This window comes from Anomaloglossus baeobatrachus, chromosome 2 (genome assembly GCF_048569485.1).
Source record: "Anomaloglossus baeobatrachus isolate aAnoBae1 chromosome 2, aAnoBae1.hap1, whole genome shotgun sequence".
Classification (NCBI taxonomy): domain Eukaryota; kingdom Metazoa; phylum Chordata; class Amphibia; order Anura; family Aromobatidae; genus Anomaloglossus; species Anomaloglossus baeobatrachus.
The window spans coordinates 276,901,914-276,927,272 of record NC_134354.1 but is presented as its reverse complement, the minus strand read 5'-3'; the positions used below and the strand labels follow the sequence as shown (position 1 = coordinate 276,927,272).

General features: G+C 47.4%; 1 protein-coding gene across 1 annotated transcript in view; it reads left to right on the top strand.

Moving 5' to 3' along the window:
* The window catches only part of KIF21B (kinesin family member 21B), a 411,687-nt gene extending 386,595 nt beyond the window's left edge, over positions 1-25,092 (top strand). Inside the window, exons 33-35 of the mRNA XM_075335818.1 lie at positions 2,982-3,152; positions 23,066-23,265; positions 23,914-25,092. Coding sequence (XP_075191933.1) covers positions 2,982-3,152; positions 23,066-23,265; positions 23,914-24,013 — 471 coding nt within the window. The 3' untranslated portion in view covers positions 24,014-25,092. The remainder of the gene's footprint in view (positions 1-2,981; positions 3,153-23,065; positions 23,266-23,913) is intronic.
* Positions 25,093-25,359: the final 267 nt, after the last annotated feature.

The window sequence follows — 25,359 nt, the reverse complement described above, 5'->3', positions numbered from 1 at the left end:
GCCGCATCCATTAGATGCGACAGTCCCGGCACTTTACCCGCCTCATCCCGAATTGCCCTGGTGTGGTGGCAAATGGGGTAATAAGGAGTTAATGGCAGCAGCCCATAGCTGCCACTAAGTCCTAGGTTAATCATGGCAGGTGTCTCCCCAAGATACCTTCTATGATTAACCTGTAAGTTAAAGAAAATAAACACACACATCTAAAAAATCCTTTATTTGGAATGAAAGACAAAAAAACACCCTCTTTCACCACTTTATTAACCCCTCAAAGACAACTCCAGGTCCGATGTAATCCACGCAAGGTCCCACGACGCATTCAGCTCTGCTACATCGGAAGCTGACAGGAGCGGCAGTAGAACACCGCCGCTCCTGTGAGCTCCATGCAGCAACTGAAGTAAGTCGCGTGATCAGCTGTGCTGTCACTGAGGATACTCGTAGCCACCGCTCTCAGGTGGAGTACTGCAGCTGTGGCCACGAGTAACCTGAGTGAAAGCACAGCTGATCACGTGGCTCACTGCAGTCATTTTCAGGGATTTGCGATCATAGGTGAATCCTTCACGGGTGACCGCAAATCAAGCCGCGGCACACGCACAGAGCCGCGCGATCACATTGAAGTCGGGTGAAGTTCATCCGAGTTCATTCTGAATGCACGACTCTGTCTCGCAGCCAGCCATGCTCTTTTTGACCGTGCCGGTCCCACTCGGCTCTGCTGCAAGTCTATGGGGATGCTGCAGAGCCGAGTGGGACCACACTGGAAAAAATGTGCATTCTGGATGTTTTTCCCACTCTGTCTATTGCAGAGCAAGCATCCAGAATGCATGAATTCTCCAGGAATGTGCGCACGTTGCGTTCTGCCGAATGCGTCTCAGAACGCAGCTTTTTCGGCTGCGTTCTGAGATGCACAGGCAGTGACTTACACGCTGCGGAATTGAACGCAAAGTGCGCACACAGCCTTAAGGCCGCTTTACACGCTGCGATATCGGTACCGATATCGGTAGCCTGGGTACCCGCCCCCATCTGTTGTGCGACACGGGCAAATCGCTGCCCGTGCCGCACAACATCGCCCAGACCCGTCACACGTACTTACCTGCCCGGCGACGTCGCTGTGACTGGCGAACCGCCTCCTTTCTAAGGGGGCGGTTTGTCAGCGTCACAGCGACGTCACAGCTGCGTCACTGAACCACCGCCCAATAAAAACAGAGGGGCAGAGATGAGCGGGACTTAACATCCCGCCCACCTCCTTCCCTGCGCATAGCGGCCGGGAGGCATGTAAGGAGAGCTTCCTTATTCATGCGGTGTCACACGTACCGATGTGTGCTGCCGCAGGAACGAGGAACAACTTTGTTACTGCTGCAGTAACGATATTTGAGAATGGACCCCCATGTCACCGATGAGCGTTTTTGCGACGATGCAAAATCGCTCATAGGTGTCACACGCCAATTCCGTGACCCCAACGACTTCGCATTAGCGATGTTGTAGCGTGTAAAGCCCCCTTTAGTCTACCTTAAACCTTAAAACCTATGAAACAGTACTTTGAACTTTTCCACATTTTTTTCCATCTTAAATCCACAAACTGAAATATATTTTATTGGGATTTTTTGTTGTATACCAACACTAAGTAGCAAGTAGATGTGAATTATACATTAAATGATATTCTTTTCTAAATATTTTAACCCTAGAACGCGCAACCATACAAATCTACCATAGAAAACAAGTAACCTAGTAGGCCTGCAAGGCCCCAGGTATGCATTCTAGGTTAAAAATAACAATTTTAATATTGTGACGTGCATCCTTGTCCTACTGGAAGGTGAATCTACACTCCAGTCTCAAGACTTTTGCAGCCTCTAACAGGTTTTCCTGCACGATTGCCCTGTATTTAGCTCCATCCATCTTTCCTTCAATTCCAGCTTCCCTGGCTCTGCTGAAGAAAAGCATCCCCACAACATGATGCTGGCACCACCATGTTTGACAGCGGGAATGGTGTTTTCAGGGTAATGCGCAGTGTTAGTTTTCCACCTTGCATATCGTTTTGCAGTTTCATGCTAGCTATGTCCCTTACATAGAATCAGATCTATATTTTTAAAGTGTTTAGAAAACCATGTATTATTTCCCTAACATCTCACAAATACTTGTTTCTTTGTGTTGGTATATCACGTTTGTGGCTGTAATATGAAAACATGTATAAAAGTATGGGGTATGAAATCTTTTCAAGACACTGTAAATAGCAGCATACTGAAGCGAAGGCTTTCTGGTTCAATCTGAATGAGGCTCATTATATAAATCAGACCTGTAAAGTTGCTTTATAGTTAGGGTTCTTTGTCACCTTTAGGCCCTAAACTGTGCTCCTACATTGCCTAGTTGCAGCTGTCTTCCTGCGATCTTTATGGGCTGCTCCTATGAGCCTTTTCTATGCTGCTCTTCTACCTGCTGTGGCTTGTAGATGATCAAAATTTTAGGACTACCATTTTAATTTCCTACTTTATGATACAGTTCCTTAGTATTTTTATTATTTGTGTATACTGTAAGTGAGTTATATCAGTTTACATTTCGAGATTGAAAATCTTATGAAGAACAACTTATCTTCAAAGCTCATGGACCCATCCAGTTTAGATGAAAGTCTTACAAAGTTCCCAATTTCAACTGGAGTTGCTGACTACCTGATACGTATGATGGTCTTGAAACTCTCCCCGGACAGATGAGTTCAGGGGAAAGAGCAATTAGACATGGGAAATTTCCAAACCTGATCTTTGTATTGTCAGCAATAGCTGCCGGCTAAATGAATGTTTTAGTAACAGCTACCTCATATATGTCCGGCTTATCAAGTGGTTACAGTCCTATTTATTCTAGCTTGTCCTCTCTAATTGAAGCAAATGGGATTATCTTTTGGTTTGTAATGTTTCCTTTAAATTTAGGATTACGTCCAGTAAGTGCATGTTCACTTTTTGCTATTCTTCATGTTCACGCTTTTTTTTCTAATTCAGATGTTTGTCGTACCGTCTGCGTGGGGTGGCAGCGTATCTCCTACATATAATTTGGAACCTCCTCATTACGATGGTATTGAGTGTTTAACAGTACAGGATAACATATTATGCAGTGGCTCCAGAGACAACGGTGTGAAGAAATGGGACATTCAGCGCCATGAGCTCATACAGGTATGTTTTGGAATTGACAAACTTCTACAAATGTCTAGTGTATCAGGAGAAACAAAGAAGCGGAGTATTCAGGGGCTGAATGTACAAAACATCAATTCTTTATTGAATACAAATATTAAAAGATTCATTTTTTACAAATATATAGTGGTGCTAATAGGGAAAAATAGGTGAAAACCCACATATTGATGGGGAGCAGGAGGCAAAAACCACCGTAGAGAAAGGGGGGTAGTCTGAGAGGGAACTAAATAAAGAAACAATCATAAGTGGCTGACAGGTAAGGAACCTCTATTCACAGTATAATATATCAAACATATAGTCATTTGTAAATGGTGCATGATTATATAATGGCCATAATCAACAAAAAATAAAAAATACAATATTCAGAGCACCAACAGGAGGGACAATAAAGGACAATCGTAAAGAAGCAAAGCAGAAAAAAAGAAAAAACGATCAAACAAGTCCAAATATGAATATATTTATATTTTTATTAGTGCCAAAAGAACCAGGGAGGGGGTGACAGGATGTGGCAAAAATCACAAAAACACCCTGGGTATGCAATACATATAGGCAATGGTATCAATCGGCTGTATGGAAAAAAGGAGTATCTATAAATACACCAGCAAAATAGATTGCTATGTAAAAAGAAGTAACCACCACTAGAAATAGGATATACGGAGCTAATTAACATTAATTAGCATACAATGCTACATAGGATTTAAAGCTGTATTTAACCAAAGATGAAACCCAAGAGAGGGCAAATGCCCAGCCACAAGGGATACAATGCATGTGAATGGTGGTGGAGTATGGTAATACACTCTACTGATTACAGTACAATCGGAAGGTTATACGCTGAGCAGCATAATAGAGGCATCAGCATTACATTAACCATACAAAGCCTATTACATAGATAGAAGAGCCTATACCTGATAAAGAGGAGACCCGGGGGAGCGTCTACCCGACGCACGGCGTTTCTGTGGAAACCTTCGTCTGGGGGCGGTGACTTCTTTTTACATAGCAATCTTTTTTGCTGGTGTATTTATAGATACTCCTTTTTTCCATACAGCCGATTGATACCATTGCCTATATGTATTGCATACCCAGGGTGTTTTTGTGATTTTTGCCACATCCTGTCACCCCCTCCCTGGTTCTTTTGGCACTAATAAAAATATAAATATATTCATATTTGGACTTGTTTGATCGTTTTTTCTTTTTTTCTACAGTATAATATATGTGGAGTCACACAGGCGTAATCAATGTCCCATAGTCAGAGTAAAGAAGAGGCACTAAACGAGTCAGTCACATAACATAAATAAAAGTCCCAAGACTTACACATAGTCAAGGTGGTCACCAGAGCATCCCACACCAGCAAGAAAAACCCTCCTACGCGCGTAGTCAGAGTATATATACCTTTCCTAAACAAGCTACAACAACTTGTGTCGCGAAATGCGCATAGGAGGGTTTTTTCTGCTGGTGTGGGATGCTCTGGTGACCACCTTGACTATGTGTAAGTCTTGGGACTTTTTTTTATGTTATGTGACTGACTCGTTTGGTGTCTCTTCTTTACTCTGACTATGGGACATTGATTACGCCTGTGTGACTCCACATATATTATACTGTGAATAGAGGTTCCTTACCTGTCAGCCACTTATGATTGTTTCTTTATTTAGTTCCCTCTCAAACTACCCCCCTTTCTCTACGGTGGTTTTTGCCTCCTGCTCCCCATCAATATGTGGGTTTTCACCTATTTTTCACTATTAGCACCACTATATATTTGTAAAAAATGAATCTTTTAATATTTGTATTCAATAAAGAATTGATGTTTAGTACATTCAGCCCCTGAATACTCCGCTTCTTTGTTTCTCCTGAGCCTTGATGGAGTGGCATGTATATTGATATGAGATGTGCTTTAGTTCAATACTTTTGTGTCTCAAATGTCTAGTGTATGTTGCATGAAAAAACTACAGTATACGGCAGCATAAGCATACATTGCTGCAGTGTTTCAGGGCAGTTTATGGTTATATAGCTTGTATATGTGAAGCATTGTGTCTAGGGATGATCGAACACCGCAAATATTCGTCAATGCCCATATTCGCCGAATAGGTCGCCACTATTCGTCGATTTGCGAATATTCGAAGCGCAATGTAAGTCTATGGGAAACTCGAATAATTGCCGAATAGCAACTATTCGGGCTTCCCATAGACTTACATTGCGCATCGAATATTCGCATAGCGTCGAACTATTCATCAGATATTCGCAAAGCCGAATATTGCCGAAAATTTGTGATATTCGATCATCCCTAATTGTGTCTCATCTGTAAATACTTTGTGACTATACACCACATTGAAAATATACTACTATTCTCAGCAAAAATCCATGCCACAAAATAACACAAGGTGTACAGCAAGTTATACTGTAAATATACAGTGGAATTTGTCTTTGGTACAGATGAGCGAGCCTGAACTGTGTGGGTGTCAGACTCGGACATGGGCTTTAAAAACAAACGTCTGTGTCCAAGTATGAGTGCTGTTCGTATGCTAACATAGTTTGTTGAAAAGCTGCAGTGGAGACAGAATTACCACAACCATTTTACAGCACAGACATTCGGGTCCCCATTGCCTTGAATATGGGGTTCGAGATCTGGGGTCAAGTCTGGGTCCCCAACTGAAACTTTTTTTAAAGTCCGGGTGATCCTGCCGAACCTGAACTTACACGGGTCCGCTCATCTCTAGTCATTGTGAGAATTCACACGTGGCAGGTTTATTGTAGCTATTTCTAAAACACAGGTTTTCAAACAAGTCTTTGGAGTGTAAAGTCATCCTTTCTTTCATAAATGTGATGAGGGTGATACAATTTCACTTGCAAGACTTTAATGGGAAACTGTCCCTAGATTTATACTGCAAAAACCAAAACCTTCCCTGTCAATGGACAGGTCTCTCCCAGTCAGGTTATGGTTCATGCTGCTCAAACCGTACTACCCCAGTCAATGGACAGGTCTCTCCCAGTCAGGTTAAAATTCATGCTTGCTCAAACGGTCCTACTCTAGTCGATTGACAGGCCTGTCTCAGTCAGGTTATAGCACATGCTGCCCAAATCGTCCTACTCCAGTCGATGGACAGGTCACACCCAGTCAGGTTATGATTCATGCTGCCCAAAGCGTCCTACTCCAGTCGATGGACAGGTCTTTCCCAGTCAGGTTATGGTTCATGCTGCCCAAATCGTCCTACTCCAATTGATGGACAGGTCTCTCCCGGTCAGGTAATGGTTCATGCTGCCCATATCATCCTACTCCAATTGATGGACAGGTCTTTCCCAGTCAGGTTATGGTTAATGCTGTTCAAACTGTCATACTCCAGTCGATGGAAATGTGTCTCCTAGTCAGGTTATGGTTCATGCTGCCACTGTTTTTGGCAGCTTAAACTTAGAGGCAAATTCCTTTTAAGGCTGTATTTAATGAATCTGTATATGGCCGTTTTGTATTTGGCTGCAATTTGAGCAAAGCGCAACCAAGAAACTTCAGAGCTGCTGTAGAAACATGCAAGCCGTTCATAAAGAGGACCCGTCACCAGTTCAGAAGTGGTTGGTTTTAGCTCTTATTTGTTTCCTGCTGCTCCAGAGTATTTCACTTTTTATTCTTTGAAAATCCGCCATGTGGTTTTAGAGATATAGGCCGTTTTATTTACTGCTACTTTGGTGGGCTTTACTAAGGGGTTATTGCTCATGGGAAAATTACGGATAGCAGCCTAAAGAAGCTCTTTTAGGGGGTAATCAGAACAGTCCCCTTGGAAAAGACCATAAAAATTAGCACCAAATAAAAAGTCCCATATCTATGGAACCGAATGGCACATTTTAAACCAAAGGGGGGAAAAAATTACTCAACTGAGCAGCTGGAATATTATAAGAGCAAAAACTGGGCATTTTGGACCTGGTGACAGGTCCTCTTTAAGCAATAAAGTCCTAAGTCCACATAAGTAACTACATGAAATAGAAACGATTAAATTCTTCTTTGTTTTTTAAACAGCCATTAAAATCCTAGCAGAGAGAACATTGTAAAAAGCTGGCACATGAGACCCACTAATTTCCAGCAGGTTAACCACTCTTAATCACGGGTAAGAGCGGTTAACTGCACAGCACTTGTAGCTCTCTTGTGGCGGCTTTTTACAATGTTATCTCTGCTGTTTGAAAAATAAAGAAGAATCTAATTGTTTTTAATCCAAGGGGCTGGAATGAAGACTTTTCTTGTTGGTTCTGTTGGCACGCTAAACAGGAATGCATTCTAGGATTGCTAGAAGGGCAAAATCCACACCTGCTTTATATCCAATCTGGTCATGGATCTGTGACAGAATTACAACTTATTAGCTGCTAAAGAACCATATATATATTACTGTTAAAGTTTCAGGTGGGTGTAGAAAAAGTGCTGCAAAGTAAGAATGCGTTAAAAAACAGACATATTTTTAATAGGTTATTTTTGTCAGTTAATGAAATGAACAAATTATAAACTTATATGATATCAATATTTGGTGTGACCACCCTCTGCCTTCGGAACAGCATCAATTCTTCTATGTACACTTGCGGGACTTTGTAGGATTATAGTCTGGTATATGAGTAACTAACCACCTATATCAAACAGGTGATAATGATCATCATTCTCATACATAGGTAGAAACACTGTCATTAGCTGAGACAGAGGGAGAGAATGGCCTAACACTTTTAGAACTACTGTAAATAGCGTGTGGTGTACTATTGCAGTTTTGAAGACGATACCATAGAATATGCAAGTACGGTAGTAGTCTGTGAATAATAATACAGAGGTTCAGTAGGGGAAGATAGATATAGGGGAGGTACAGGAGCTACACTGTTTGTGTGTCTATGAATTACCGTATATTTCGCTTTGTAAAACGCACTTTTTTTTCCTCAAAACTGGGGGTAATATGAAGGTGCTTTCTTTGTGACAGAAAGCACAACATGAAAATATCATAACATGCGACTGTCTAACTGAAGCTGTCAATATTACTTGCATATAGCACCATCAATAAGCACCTCTAGAAGAATTCCACACCAAGGATGACATTAACTACTGCATATGAGTGTGTTTGAGGTATGCATATAGAAAAGTGGATGTGTCAAAAATTGTTCATAGGGTGCAGGAAATTGCACCATGCCCCATGAGATATTGTTGAGGTGAGACTTCAATGGGTCTCTTAAGGTCTGACTGCCATGTTCAGATTATAATGTCATGTGTGCACAGAGAAAAAAATAACTGACTTTGGATCGGTTATGATCTTTCTTCCATGACAGATGCCAAAGAATTCTGGCTCAGTTTATTTTCCACAAAGCCTTTATAGTTCTAGGGGAGTAAAGGGTATAGATAAAACATAGTCCAATCAAATATCACAGGTCGGGCTCAGGACGTATAGGAATTTGCATAGTCTTTACTGGATTGGTCAGTCCATACGTTGAGAAATCTTCTTTGTGTTAATCATCTTGGGTGTTGGCTAGGATGTAGGAGCCATCTTTAAAGTTACATATACTAATATATTGTATTAAGGAAAATCACTGAATATATATATATATATATATATATATATATATATATATATTGTGAGACTGTGACCAGGGTTATCTATGACGGCCGGTATGTCTCGCCCCGGTTGTGCTCACTCCATGATAGAAAGTAACTCTACTCCAGGGTTAATGCTGTTTCCCTACAGGCTGAAAGAAGGGTTAAAAGGAAACAGGAACAAGGGCGGGGGTGTGCCGAGTGTGAGGGAGTGAACACAACTCCCTGAGTTCTCTGCCGGAGAGGCACATGTGTACTGTTGTGGACTTTTGTTTGGATATTAAACCGTGTGCTGTGACCCTTGGTGCCTGGATCCCGTGTCTTCTGCTGCGCAGCTGACCACGCTACCTCACATATAGTGGAGAATCGGCGGGCATGCCAGCCCGGTGAGGTGTAGCTTCCATTTCTGGTGACCCGGTAGCACATGTCCTGGATTCAAGCGGCTATACTACAGCCCAAACCCGGCGACACCATGGAGGAAATACTAAAGCAGCAGCAACAGATCAATGCACACCTGCTCCGGTCGTTGGATCATCAGCAGCAATCTTTGAAATTGCAGGAACAAAGGCACCAAGAACAGATGGTTCTACTGGCCAAGTCGATCCGTGCCGGACCGGCAGCAACAACCCCGGGACCGGGTGACGACGGCAGCGTCCGGAAAGCGGTGAGACAAGCGTTGCAAAAGATGACCCCGGGGGATGATGTGGAAGCGTTCCTGGCGGTGTTTGAGCGGGTGGCCGAGTGGGAAAAGCTGCCGACCCCCCAGTGGGCTGAGGTATTGTCGCCCTATCTGACGGGGGAGCCCCAAAAAGCGTACCTGGACCTCTGCACCGAGGACGCCATAGAATATGTGACTTTGAAAGCCGAAATACTGGCTCGGTTGGGGGTGAATACCTATGTACGGGCTCAGCGGGTAAATCAGTGGTTCTATGATGAAGCCAAACCCGTACGCTCCCAGGCCTATGACTTGTTGCATCTCGTAAAAAAGTGGTTGCAGCCTGACACTCTGAGCCCGGCGCAAATGGTGGAAAGGGTAGTAGTTGATTGTTTTGTGCGCACTTTACCCGTCACCATTCAACGGTGGGTAGGACAGGGCGACCCGAGTACCCTGGACCAATTAGTGTCCCTGGTAGAGCGGCATGTGGCTACGCAGGACTTGATACGGGACACTGAGACTTTGCGTACCGCCCGTCGGTCCGGCCCCTCCAAGCCTAGGGCCAAGGACCCACCGCCGACACCGGTGCAGGAGTCCGCTACCGTCCCGTCTGAGGCCGCGCCCGCCGTCCCTGAGGTCCGGAAGGTTCTGTACCCTAAACGACAACTCGTCAAGGGGGTTTCCTTCCCTATTAGATGTTGGCGGTGCCAGCGGGTGGGACATATGGAAGCCCAGTGTCCACTCACCACGGAGCCCATGGATTGTGGGGTTACCCGGCGGGGTTCAATCTATGCTCAGGTGGTGTGTACCGCTGACCTGGTCTCCCCAGAGACTGAGCCCCACTTGTGCCAAATACAGGTGAATGGATGTCCGGTTACAGGCTTGTTGGATTCCGGAAGCTTAGTGACCCTTGTGCGATCAACCCTAAGGGCTAAAGTAAAGGCCACAGGACGTACCGTGGGGGTGGTTTGCATACATGGGGACCGCCGAGACTATCCCACGGGGATTGTCACCATCACAGCACCTTGCGGTCAGGTGCAACATGAGGTGGGACTTATTAACACTCTTCCCTATGACGTGATCCTGGGAAGGGATCTGCCCTATTTTTGGACTTTATGGAAGGGACCTCCTAAGTCCCCTCAGATGTTGGTCAGTCCGGGACCTGAGCCCTACAATCTTGAATCCGGGACGCCTGCCGTAGGGGTTCCCATGATAGGGACAGAATGTGAACCCGATAGGTCGCCCCTAGGGGTATTGGCAGGAGAGGCTGAGACGGTCGAGCCCATCCCGGAGTTGGAGGCGTCCCCGGATACGTTTGGGACAGCCCAACTCCAGGACCCTACATTAATACATGCCCGGAGTTGGGTGACAGTAGTTGACGGGGTGGCACAGCTGCCCGGTGCCCAGGTAAGGTACCCCCATTTCGCTCTTAAGCAGGATTTACTCTACCGGGTAGATGAAATACAGGGCGTGGGGGTAGAGCAGTTGGTGGTGCCCCAGCCGTATCGCCAGCGGGTCCTTGACTTGGCTCATAAACACCTGATGAGTGGCCACCTAGGGGTAAAGAAAACGCAGGAGCGAATATTGCAAAGGTTCTATTGGCCCGGGGTCTTTGGGGAGGTAAAACGGTTCTGCGAAACCTGCCCGGAGTGTCAGCTTACCGCACCCCTGACCCACTTTCGCAGTCCGTTGGTACCGTTACCCATTATAGAAGTCCCTTTTGAACGGATAGGGATGGATCTGGTGGGGCCCCTCGTAAAGTCTGCTCGAGGGCACCAACACATCCTAGTGATTGTTGACTATGCCACCCGGTATCCAGAGGCGATACCTCTCAGACATACTGCGGCGAAGCTTATAGCTCGGGAGTTGTTTGCTGTGTTCTGCCAGGTGGGGTTGCCCAAGGAGATCCTTACGGATCAGGGGACCCCATTCATGTCTAAAGTGACCAAAGAGCTATGCCGGCTACTCCAGATCAAGCAGTTGCATACGTCTGTGTATCATCCTCAGACGGATGGATTAGTAGAACGATTCAATAAAACCCTGAAAACCATGCTCAAAAGGGTGATCTCCAAAGACGGGAAAGACTGGGATATGATGCTTCCCTATTTGATGTTTGCCATACGAGAGGTGCCACAGGCATCCACGGGGTTTTCGCCTTTTGAGTTGTTATACGGGCGACATCCCCGGGGATTGTTGGACCTGGCAAAGGAAACATGGGAGCAAGAGCCCACCCCCCATAAAAGTGTGATTGAACACATTTTAGGAATGCAGAACCGCATAAGCGCGGTCATGCCAATTGTGAAGGAGCATTTACAGGAGGCTCAGGCCGCGTAAAGCGGCCGCTACAATAGACAAGCCACCGTGCGGACCTTTAAACCCGGGGATCGGGTGTTGGTTTTAATCCCCACGGCGGAGAGTAAATTCCTGGCTCAGTGGCAAGGCCCCTACGAGATAAAGGAAAGAGTCGGGGTGGTCAACTATAAGGTATTGCAGCCCGGTAGGCGGAAACCTGAACAAATATACCATGTCAACCTATTAAAACCTTGGCAGGAACGGGAAAGCCTGATGGTTGTTTTTTCCCCATCTCCCTCCTCTTCGGGTCGTTCACATCCGGCTCCAGCGAGCTCCGGAGAGGACGAACCGGAAGTAAGGATTGGAGAAGCCCTCAACAAGACACAGAGGCGAGAGGCCAGACGGCTGGTTCAGCAGAAACCCCAAGGTTTTCTCCGAGCTGCCTAGTAGGACCAGTCTGATACGACATGATATTGTCACCGAGCCCCACCTGAAGGTACGCCTGAAGTCATACCGCGTGCCGGAGGCTCGTAGACAAGCCATATCAGAGGAAGTGAAGACAATGCTACGCCTGGGGGTCATCGAAAAATCCCGGAGTGAATGGGCTAGTCCCATTGTCCTAATTGAACGAAATATCCAAGTTCGATCTCTACCCCATGCCCCGGGTGGATGAGCTGATTGATAGGCTGGGACAGGCGCGATATTTCACCACGCTCGACCTGACCAAGGGGTACTGGCAGGTGCCACTGACGGAGTCCGCCAAGGAGAAAACCGCTTTTGTTACGCCGGAGGGTCTCTTCCACTATGTTGTCTTGCCCTTTGGGTTACATGGCGCTCCGGCCACGTTCCAGAGGTTGATGGACTTGGTGCTGGAACCCCACCAGGCGTATGCATCAGCGTACCTTCATTATTTACAGCTCCGAGTGGCAGACCCACTTGGAACAGGTACAAGCGGTGGTGGACGCGCTTCGAACAGCCGGATTGACAGCCAATCCCAAGAAATGTGCGTTGGGACTCACGGAAGCCTGCTACTTGGGCTACGTGATAGGCCAAGGAGTGATTAAGCCCCAAATGAACAAGGTTGAGGCGATCCAGAAGTGGCCTAGACCCCTGACCACGAAGCAGGTTAGGGCCTTCCTGGGTATCGTGGGGTACTACAGGAGATTTGTAAAAGATTTTGCGGGACTATCAGCCCCCTTGACGGACCTTCTCAAAGGCAAGAAGTCCGTCATGGTGCGCTGGACTCCGCAGGCCGAGGACTCCTTCCGGGCCCTGAAGGGGGTTCTGTGTGGACAGCCCGTTCTTGTAAACCCTGATTTCCGGAAGGAGTTCATAGTACAGACTGACGCCTCGGAGGTCGGCCTGGGGGCAGTGCTGTCTCAGGTGGTTCAGGGGGAGGAACACCCCGTCACCTTCTTAAGTAGGAAGCTCACCCCTCCCGAGCGGAATTATAGCGTAGTGGAGAAGGAGTGCCTGGCGATCAAGTGGGCCTTGGAGTCCCTACGCTATTACCTGCTGGGACGGCAGTTTTGCTTGGTGACGGATCACTCTCCACTGGTCTGGATGAGGTCCGCCAAGGAACGGAATGCCCGGGTTACCCGGTGGTTCCTTTCTCTGCAGAACTTCCGGTTTACGGTTGAACACCGGGCCGGTAGGTTGCAGGGCAACGCCGATGCCTTGTCCCGCGGCCCGTGTTTGATGGCGGGAGTTCAACCCCGCACGCTTGAACTGAGGGGGGGGTATGTGAGACTGTGACCGGGGTTATCTATGACGGCCGGTATGTCTCGCCCCGGTTGTGCTCACTCCATGATAGAAAGTAACTCCACTCCAGGGTTAATGCTGTTTCCCTACAGGCTGAAAGAAGGGTTAAAAGGAAACAGGAACAAGGGCGGGGGTGTGCCGAGTGTGAGGGAGTGAACACAACTCCCTGAGTTCTCTGCCGGAGAGGCACATGTGTACTGTTGTGGACTTTTGTTTGGATATTAAACCGTGTGCTGTGACCCTTGGTGCCTGGATCCCGTGTCTTCTGCTGCACAGCCGACCACGCTACCTCACAATATATATATATATATGTGTGTGTGTGTGTGTGTGTGTGTGTTAGTAAGAAACAAAAGCATTCATAAATATGTGTTATGCGGGCGTCACACGATACGATCTATCGTGTGATTGCACGAGCGATCGTACCCGCCCCCGTCGTTTGTGCGTCACGGGCAATTAGTTGCCCGTGGCGCACAAAGTCTTTAAACCCCCATCACACATACTTACCTGCTGAGCGATGTCGCTGTGGGCAGCAAACATCCACTTCCTGAAGGAGGAGGGACGTTCGGCGTCACAGCGACGTCACACAGCGGCCGGCCAATAGAAGCGGAGGGGCGGAGATGAGCGGGACATAAACATCCCGCCCACCTCCTTCCTTCAGCATTGCCGGCGGGACGCAGTTAAGCTTTGTTCATCGTTCCCAGGGTGTCACACGGAGCGACGTGTGCTGCCCCGGGAACGATGAACAACAGGACGTGCGAGTTTTAGAAAATGAGCGACGTGTCAGCGATGAACGAGAAGGTGAGTATTTCTACTTGTTCATAGCTGTCACACGCTACAATATATCAAGCGATGCCGGATGTGCATCACTTATGACGTGACCCCGTCGACATATCTGTCACGGCCGGGCGGTCGGGCCGACCCAGGAGGTGGATCCACTGGACCGAACTCTTAAGATGGTGGTAGGGAGTCCGGCAGCTGAAGCACTGATGGGCAGCAGAACAGTCCGTGCAAGTGAAGGCAGCGGAGGAGTCCCTGGGACCACGGTGTCACAGATGGTAGTCCTGGTGACGTAGCTCAGGTTCGGAAGCCGAGATGATATCAGGCGGGGTCCGGAACCTCAGGAGCGAGATGACGGGTCACCGCAGGGATCCGAGATGGTACGGACTGTCAGATGGCAGACGGACAGTGTGCGGGGTTCAGGATACGGCAGACGGGATGGCGAGGCAGGTACGGCTCTACAAAGAGAGTTAGGTGAGTACAGGCACATAAACACCAGGAGACCTGACTCCTAGCTCAGGGAACACGAAGATCAGGCCCCGCCCCCTTGGACACTAACCCCCTTTATACCCAGTACCTGTTCAACCTCATTTCCTGTTAATGGACGCTGGCCCTTTAAGAAAGGGTCAGTGACCGCGCGCGCGCCCTAACGCGCATGCGCGCCGCCCGGGTGCCAGAAGCCAGGGAAGGAGGCTGAGGGGAGGACGCAGGGGAGCCGGCCAGGTCCTGGGAAGCCGTCGGGCGCCGGGATCGGGGACCAGGGGGCCTGGGACGGACGGAATCCGGGGGCTGAGGAGCGGGCAGCGTGGCAGGTGAGCCGGGGAGCGGGGGTGAGGACCCGGGGAGCGTGACAGTACCCCCCCCCCCACGCCCCCCACCCCGCAACCGGGACATGAAGGCACGGATAAGAGGAGTGCCCACGTTCTCCCTGGGCTCCCAAGACCTATCCTCAGGACCATACCCCTCCCAGTCCACCAGGAAGAACTGCCGACCTCGTACGGTCTTCATGGCCACGATATCCCTTACCGCATAGATGTCGTCATCGGCAATAGGTGGAGGGACCGGACTGGCAGCATTGGAGAAGGGACCAAGGACCACCGGCTTGAGCAGGGAGACGTGGAATGAGTTGGGTATCCTCATCGTGGCCGGGAGCTGTAGCTTGTAGGAAACCTCATTGATCTTGCTGAGGACTTTAAACGGCCCAATGTAGCGAGGACCCAGCTTGTATGACGGTATCTTCAGGCGGACGTACTGGGAAGCAAGCCAGACGAGGTCTCCAGGAGAGAAACACGGAGGGTCTAGACGCCTTTTGTCAGCGTGTTTCTTCATCCGCTGGGAAGCGCGTCCAAGGGACGCCTTGACAGAGTCCCAAATGGTAGCGAAGTCACGGGCTACAGTATCAGCCGCAGGGACATCCGAAGAAGGGGATATAGGCAATGGAACGGAGGGCTGAAGTCCGTAAACGACATGGAAGGGAGATTTGGAGGACGACTCACTGATGTGGTGGTTATGTGAGAACTCAGCCCAAGGCAGAAGCGTGGACCAGTCGTCGTGATGGGTGTTGACATAGTGACGTAAGAAGGATGTCAAGATTTGATTGACCCTCTCCACTTGGCCATTAGACTGAGGATGGTATGCGGAAGAAAAGTCCAGAGTTACTCCCAGGTGTTTGCAGAGCGCCCTCCAGAAGCGGGAGGTGAACTGAGTTCCTCTGTCGGACACGATGTGGGATGGAAAGCCATGCAAGCGGAAGATGTGATGGATATAGGCTTCCGCGAGTTCCTGAGCAGAGGGCAGTCCAGCCATGGGGATGAAGTGGGCCATTTTGGAGAACCGGTCCACCACGACCCATATGACTGTGTGTCCAGAGGATAATGGCAAGTCCGTAATAAAGTCCATCGCAATGTGTTGCCAGGGAACTGAGGGTATCGGTAGAGGCAGCAGACGGCCATAGGGCAGGTGTTTGGGCGTCTTGTTCCTGGCACAAGAGGAGCAGGCAGAGACAAAGGCGGCGACGTCAGTGCGAAGGGATGGCCACCAGTAATGGCGTACAATCGCACCCCATGTTCTCTTCTGGCCTGCATGGCCGGCTGTTTTTGAGGCATGACCCCAGTGTAACACTTTTTGCCTGTCGGTCTCCGAGACATAGGTCTTCCCGGGTGGTATCTGGGCCAGAGTGACGGGAGCCACCGGAACAATCTTGCTAGGAGGGATGATAGGTTGGGTAGTCTCTTCCTCCTGCTCCATGGACATGAGGGACCTAGACAAGGCATCGGCGCGTATATTCTTGTCCGCGGGTCGGAAGTGGAGCTGGAAGTCAAACCTGGCAAAGAATAAGGACCACCTGGCTTGCCGCGGGTTCAGTCGCTGAGCGGACCGCAGGTATTCCAGGTTCTTGTGGTCCGTGTAGATGGTCACGGGGTACACTGCTCCTTCCAGGAGGTAGCGCCACTCCTCCAGAGCTAGTTTGACCGCCAATAATTCTCGGTCACCGATGGTGTAATTCCGTTCTGGTGCTGAGAAGCTCTTAGAAAAGAAACCGCAAGTCACCATCTTCCCGGAGGAGGATTTTTGCATGAGCACTGCTCCGGCTCCTGAGGAGGAGGCATCCACCTCCAAGGTGAACTGGCGGTTTAACTCCGGTCGGTGGAGTACAGGAGAGGAGGCGAAAGCTCGCTTCAAAGAGCAAAACGCGGCGTCGGCCGCAGGTGACCAGTCCTTTGGTTTAGCCTCCTTTTTGGTCAAAGCGGAGAGAGGGGCAGTCAGGGCGGAGAAGTGCGGGATAAACTGGCGGTAGTAGTTGGCGAATCCCAGGAACCGTTGGATTGCCTTCAGTCCAGAAGGAGGAGGCCAGTTGAGTATGGAGGAGACCTTCTTTGGATCCATCTGCAACCCAGTACCCGAGATGATGTATCCCAGGAAAGGGAGAGAAGACTGCTCAAAGACGCACTTCTCATATTTGGCGTAGAGACGATTCTCTCTCAGTCTTTGTAGAACCAGCTTTACGTTCTCTCTGTGGGTCTGGAGGTCCGGAGAGAAGACAAGGATGTCATCCAGATAAACTACTACACAGAGGTAGAGGAGGTCCCGGAATATGTCGTTCACCAGTTCTTGGAATACGGCAGGAGCGTTACACAGACCGAAGGGCATCACGCAGTATTCGTAGTGCCCGTCGCGAGTATTAAATGCGGTCTTCCATTCGTCCCCAGAGCGGATACGAACTAGGTTGTAGGCACCCCGAAGATCCAGTTTGGTGAACACACGGGCTCCTCTGAGCCGGTCGAACAATTCGGGGATGAGCGGTAGGGGGTACTTGTTTTTTATGGTGATCTGATTCAAGCCCCGGTAGTCAATGCATGGGCGTAGGTCACCCTCTTTCTTCTTAACGAAGAAGAAGCCTGCTCCCGCAGGAGAGGAGGATCTCCGGATGAATCCCTTTGCCAGGCTTTCCGTGATGTATGTGGACATGGCCCTGGTTTCCGCTGGAGACAACGGATATATCCGTCCTCGAGGTGGTGTTGTTCCTGGGAGCAGGTCGATGGCGCAATCGTAGGGACGGTGTGGCGGAAGTACCTCAGACTCCTTCTTGTCAAAAACGTCCGCGAAGGACCAATAGGCCGAGGGCAGTTCCGGTAGGTTCTCTGGAGCCGGGGGACGTCGGATTGGTTGTAGGGACTTTAGACATCTCTCATGACAGGCAGAGCCCCAACGAGTGATTTCGCAAGTACCCCAGCTGACTGATGGTTCGTGTGTCCGCAACCAAGGAAGTCCCAGCAGGATTTGATGGGACATGTGTGGAAGGACGTAGAGAGCGATGTTCTCGGTGTGCAGAGCACCTATACGCAATTCCACCGGCTTGGTGATCCAGGAGATGGTATCAGAGAGGGGTCTCCCATCCACCGAGGCAATCATTAGGGGCTTATCGAGTGGAGTAACAGGCAGCTGGTACTTGTCCACCGTGGCCTGCTGGATAAAATTGCCTGCTGCTCCGGAGTCGAGGTATGCCTCAGCCGTGAAGCGCGTCTCTCCTGTTGACACTTGTACCGTCCACATAACTGGGTCTGAGAGAGTCCCAGCACCTAGGGTGGCCTCTCCTACCAACCCTAGGCTTTGGAGTTTCCCGGCCTTTCCGGACAGGAGCGTAAGAGATGTGTGCCCTCTCCGCAGTAAAAGCAGAGGCCTTTGGCGAGCCGCTCTGCTCTACGTTGGTCAGACTGTCGTACTCGGTCAACCTGCATGGGCTCGTGGACAGGAATCCCAGCTGTTGAAGAGTGAGGCACAGAGGACTTCTGTGGAGGAGGGGAGTGCCGTACTGCACGTCTCTCACGATACAGCTCTTTGGAGCGTTCCTGGAAACGAATGTCCACTCGAGTGGCTAGGGCAATCAGGGCATCTAGGGTGGAGGGCACGTCACGACCCGCCAACTCATCCTTGATGCGACTCGAGAGTCCTTCCCAGAAGGCGGCTGTCAGGGCCTCATTATTCCACCCGAGTTCAGAAGCCAAAGTACGGAAACGGATGGCATATTGACCCACCGTCAGTGTTCCTTGACGTAGGCGGAGGAGGGATGAAGCAGACGCAGAGGCGCGTCCCGGCTCGTCGAAGGTGCTGCGAAAGGCCTGCAGGAACTCTTGAAGGTTCTTGGTCATGGGGTCCTCCTTCTCCCACAAGGGGTTCATCCACGCCAGCGCCTCGCCCTCCAGATGAGACATTATAAAGGCGACCTTGGCTTGGTCAGAGGCGAACAGATGTGGCAGCTGCGTGAAATGAAGGGAACACTGGTTTATGAAGCCCCTGCAGGTCTTGGGATCTCCAGCATAACGAGGTGGTGACGCCAAACGGAGACGGGAAGCATCTGAAGAGGCTGCCACTGGTGCGGGAGCCATGGCTTGCATAGCTGGGGACCTGGGTGCCGCAGGCGTCATTGATGCTTGTAACGTGTACAGGCGGGTGTCCACAGAGGTCATAAATTGCAACATGCGGGTCTGGACTTCATGCTGACGTCGGAGTTCCTCTTGCAAGGCCGCTAGTGCTGCAGCGGGATCCATGGCCTGATCTTACTGTCACGGCCGGGCGGTCGGGCCGACCCAGGAGGTGGATCCACTGGACCGAACTCTTAAGATGGTGGTAGGGAGTCCGGCAGCTGAAGCACTGATGGGCAGCAGAACAGTCCGTGCAAGTGAAGGCAGCGGAGGAGTCCCTGGGACCACGGTGTCACAGATGGTAGTCCTGGTGACGTAGCTCAGGTTCGGAAGCCGAGATGATATCAGGCGGGGTCCGGAACCTCAGGAGCGAGATGACGGGTCACCGCAGGGATCCGAGATGGTACGGACTGTCAGATGGCAGACGGACAGTGTGCGGGGTTCAGGATACGGCAGACGGGATGGCGAGGCAGGTACGGCTCTACAAAGAGAGTTAGGTGAGTACAGGCACATAAACACCAGGAGACCTGACTCCTAGCTCAGGGAACACGAAGATCAGGCCCCGCCCCCTTGGACACTAACCCCCTTTATACCCAGTACCTGTTCAACCTCATTTCCTGTTAATGGACGCTGGCCCTTTAAGAAAGGGTCAGTGACCGCGCGCGCGCCCTAACGCGCATGCGCGCCGCCCGGGTGCCAGAAGCCAGGGAAGGAGGCTGAGGGGAGGACGCAGGGGAGCCGGCCAGGTCCTGGGAAGCCGTCGGGCGCCGGGATCGGGGACCAGGGGGCCTGGGACGGACGGAATCCGGGGGCTGAGGAGCGGGCAGCGTGGCAGGTGAGCCGGGGAGCGGGGGTGAGGACCCGGGGAGCGTGACAATATCGCACGCTACATCAACTAAACTATATATTTGGGTCTGCGAAATGGCTGAATTAAGTATTTTTGGTTACTTAATTCTTATCCTCAACAATATGTCACAAAATAATAATGCCAAAAAGAGGTATGCAAACACTCATTAACAAATCACTGGTTATCCCAGATATTGCAATATGTAAACAATTGACCTGCAGGATGAAAGAAGAAAATATGCATATATACCACATGTAAAAATCCACTCCAAGGTGCTCATGTACAGTATGTAACCATGTAACCATATCATCTGTAAACCTCCATAGTTTGCCCATAGCAAACTGGGCCAGTTCTTGCCACTAGTCCTGAGCAAGAAGTCCATGTGATCAGGCTCAGCGTATATGATACAGTTTAGGTACAACTGAACATGGCTGTTAAGGTGGTATGTTTGTTTGCTGAAATGTGTCAGGTTGCCACAATGGCAGATAAAACATCTAATTCATCATGTCAAATCTATTGTAGTGGTTGCGGCTTCTTTGTAGGCTTCTTGATGTGGTCCTAATGCTGGCAGTTCAGGCTGTGCTACTGTCTGCTATTCTGCATCATTTTGATACAGTGGCAGATAAAACATTTGGTCCATAATGTCATATATACTGTAATTGCTACTGTCTTGGTTACTTGTTGTAGCTGTATCTGTGGCTCATGCAGGTATTGCATGTAGCTGAGAGGGATCTCCATTCATCCATATGAAGAGCAGGCATCTGTTCCCTTTTGGAAGCCAGAAAAAAAATCCCATTTTGCTTTTAGAGTAATGGTCTAAAAGCAACATTATTTAATAGTAATTCCTTTACTTGATGGTAACAATACACTTTTCATTCCATAGCCACTACAGCATACAGCTTACCATGCTTGACAGCTGGATCAAGAGCCCCGTTGGTTAACTTTAAATACACCATTGTAATGGTAAATTGCCTCGACCATTATTGTCATCATTTTTTGTCTCTGTCAGCCTTGTCTTCTGCTTATGCCAACTCATAGTCACCCTATACATCCACCCGCTGCTGCTGCTCCTACTCTTCCTCTTCCTCTTCTACTGCCTGCAGAGATGGTGATGAACATATGGAAGTTGCTGTTCTTCTTCCATCCCATGTTGAATACTGGTGATTGGTTTTTTTTCAGGATAAATAGGAAGGGAATTACATAATTGATTCTATTCTTGTCCTTACTGACAAATTATGTAGCTTCTTCAAAGAACTTTAGTAGGCAATATACATCCCTGATCACCTGCAAATGGAGGATCCCCAAGTAATACACTCTCCAGTTTTGTTGTTGCATGATATAACCCTGTTGACTTTACATTGCTTGTACAGATATTCCAAAGAACTGATGTTTACCGTACTTATTTTACAATTTTTGAAAGAAATCCTGTGCAACTAAATTTAGGATATGTATAGGGAGCAGAATGTTTGGGTATTGTCACAAACCACTCCCAGCTTTTTTATATATAGATATATATATATATATATATATATATATATATATATATAGATATATATATATATAGATATATATATTTATATATCTACACAGTATATACATACACACATGAGAGGGAAATGGGTGCAGCCAACGTGGTATGCCACAGGTAAATCCTCCAGAAAGAGATCTGGTAGAGATTGTAAGTGGAAATCCAGGTGATTGGCGCTCTTACAGGGTGCCTAGGTGGACACCTTGGTAATTACATTCCAAAATATTTGTTTCTTTACTCCCTTCATCATGACCTTGTGATTTTCCATTCTTGTGCTTTCATTTGTGTCTCTTCTACTTCTAAGTCCCACAACTCTTTTTATTTTTTCGTCAATATAGCCATATGAGGCTTTGTTTTTTTGCCGGACAGTTGTACTTTTGAATGACATCATTCATTCTGAAACATTATGTACTGGAAAATGGGAAAAAAATTCCAAGTGCAGTGAAATTGCAAAAAAAAGTACAATTCCACAATTGTTTTTTATTTTTCTTATTTACCATGCTCCCTAAATGGTAAAACTGATTTGGCAGTAGGATTTTCCAGGTCAATACGAGTACACGGATACCAAACATGCATACCGTATTTTTTGGTTTATACAACGCACCAGATTATGATTATAAAACGCACCCCAAATTTAGAGAAGAAAAAAGGGTAAAAAAAAAGGGGGTCTGTCGTATAATCTGGTAGAGTCTTACCAGGGTGGACATCAGCAGTGGTGGGGTAGGATCACAGGAGGCAGAGGCGGTGGTGTAGCAGGGCGAAGCTGCGGCCGGTGCGTCAAATGTCCCAGATGCTCGCTGCGGACACTGTGAAGTAGGCAACATCCAGAAACTGTCAGCGGTGCGGGCTTCAAAGAAATCAGCCGACATGTGCAGGGAAAGATGCGGGCTCGGCGTGAAAGTCTGCATCAAAGCAAGTGACGCAACCTATGATGTACCAGTACGTCATAGGTTTTAATGGGCTTAACAAAAAAGCACCCTATTTTTATGGACTGTCCTGGAATTCCTGAATGTTGGCATCCCTGTATGGGACAAATGGGCAAGGTTCCACACTGGAATTCTTCACAGCTACCCCCTTCAACACCCATACTGTTGAAGGGCACAGCTGGGAAGTATTTGAGTGTGGAAGTGTTCTGTAGAGTTACGGGAAAGAGGTTACATGGGGCAAATGCCAGCCTAAAAGCTGTATTTGCTAATGGCAACATTCCATGAAGACAAAGTCATTGGCAAATAACTGCAAAATCAATGTGCTTCAGTCACAAGAACCAATCACTCTGGGCAAAGTATGAGTTCTCAGCAGTGCATTGTGCTGTGTAATCAGGGCCCTGCGCTGCCAATAACACTGGCAACTTATGTGCACAAAACCATCATCTGTGTAAACAGGCTATGAAACAATGACTAATAAATATAAATAGACTCATAGTTTCGGCTGAATGATTTTCTTAGTTTTGTCTCAACATTACCTGTTTTATGCAAAAATTTTCTCTCACTTTAATGAAAGATTATCAGCTGTTACTACACTAATGGGTAAAGACGAGATGATTTAATGAAGTCCATACTTTTCTTTTCCAACAGCAAGTTCCTAATGCACATAGAGATTGGGTCTGTGCTTTGGGCTTTGTAACAGGACGTCCCATGATGATCAGTGGTTGCCGAGGAGGTATTCTTAAAGTATGGAATATGGAAAACTTCACATCTATTGGAGACGTTAAAGGTCATGATAGCCCTATTAATGCAATGTGTAACAATTCCCGTCATATCTATACAGCATCCAGGTAAGTACAGCATTTTGGAATGTCCGAGTAGTGGAAAACCCTTTAAAGGTCATGTGAACATGTTGAGTATTTGGTCAATATTTTACATCAGTATTTATAGGCCAAAACCAGGGGTGGAACAATCAGAGGAAAAGTATAGTATAAACACGTCACCACTTCTACCTTTTTTACCCACTCCTGGATTTGGCTGTACGCAGGTAAAAATCTCACCAAACACTCAACATGTGGACATTTTCTTAGAAACTGTATTGGAATGCTGAACAAGAACTGTACAACATGAATATATTTTGTAGTAGTCTTGAATTTTAGTCTATTTGTTTAGTAATGAATTCATATCTTCCATATTCTTTCTATCATCAGCTGATTTGTATGACATTTTTGTTTCAATATTACTGGCTGAATAAAACTTGGTGGGTGCTTCCACCATAGATCTTATCTGATCCACTATCACACATATTAAAAAGGTCAAGCAGTTGCATGGCCCTCTCAGAGGAAATATTTGGTCATCATGAAGCAGCCAAGTCACTAGTTATAATCCAACTCTGACTATTCTACTAATAGACATTTCATTCCATAGATTTGCTCCCATTTCTGCAATGATATTTGTTCTCTCCAGGTTATAATGACTAAACCTCTTTTCTTTTTCAGTGACTGCCGAGTCAAGCTTTGGGTCTATGTTCCTGGTCTTACTCCATGTCTTCCACGGCGTGTTTTAGCAATCAAGGGTCGAGCAACTAGCCTTCCTTAATATGTCCTCTATCTTTTACGTCCTCATCCCCTTTCAAATGTTCTCATGATTTCCAGTGTCTCTACCCTCTTTCATCTATTGTATCAGCCACTCCTCAGAGTGCATTGATGGATGCGTTTTCTTATTATGTATACAATAAACTTATCTATTATGTGAATAAAAGAGGACTTTCATTACCTCTAACATTGCAGCAACCTCTCAGTGAAGATGAGGCGTGGAAGAGGAAGCTATTTCGACATCAGGTGCATTAAAGACCCATGAAATGTAGTCCTGGTCGAAACAGAACTAAGAACATAGTACTGAATGCTGTTTTTATTGTATTGTTTTTATGAAGGTATTAAGAACTTTATCACTGGTATTACATTTTGTAGTGTCCCACACCATCTTTATAGTACAATAATGCTTACATAGGTCATTTTCATTATATTTGCCTGTGAAATGTTATGTAAAGTAAGCTGCTAAAATCCAACAGGATAAAAAAAATTGCATAAAGAAAGGAAAAAGAGAACTTCATACTGACCATTGTGTTAAAATTATAACCTTCCTTATGTCAAGTTTCTTGGACCATTCTGTCATAAACGTTTTTCTTGTTGGAAAACTTCTGTATTATATACTTTACCTTTCTATATGTTCTTCATATTTTTTCTAAGTCACTGAAAAAGCACGCTCCTATCCTGATGTCAGACGACAAAATATGTTTTAGGTGTTTTCCAGGGGCAAGTTTCTACCTCAGGATAGAATCTCATGTGGTAGATTTCGTTGGAGAAGTTTCAGTGGCGGTTCTATTCAGTTAAATGAAACTTGCAGAAAAGTATGTTCTTGCTGCCTTAACAACCCTCTTAAGATAGATGGAAATTTCTGCAACCAAATCTTCTGCTTGTAAACCCACTCACTAGTAATGGCCTACTTACGGATGAAGCACATTTTAGTCTCTAAACTACGTTATCAGTTTAGAGTGTACCAGCAAAGTTCATTGAATCTGCTTTGTACAGTTTGAAATACTTTTATTTAAAGCACAATTTCTATTTAATGTGTATTTGAATATTCCTTAAAGAATATAAAGATAATCATTAAAAGTTCATGGCTTTGAGATTTATTTATTTCTCTGATAACTTACGATAGCATAGCAAAAGGTGTGAAAAAGTGTAAAGCGATAACGACTGCTGCATGAATAGCGAAAGCAGATGAGGTACAATGTGATTTTCCACTTGCTACAACATAAGGCCACGTCTCACTAAGCAACATCGCTAGCAACATCGCTGCGGAGGCACGGCTTTTGTGACGCAACAGCAATGTTGCTAGTGATGTTGCTGTGTGTGACATCCAGCAACAACCTGGCCCCTGCT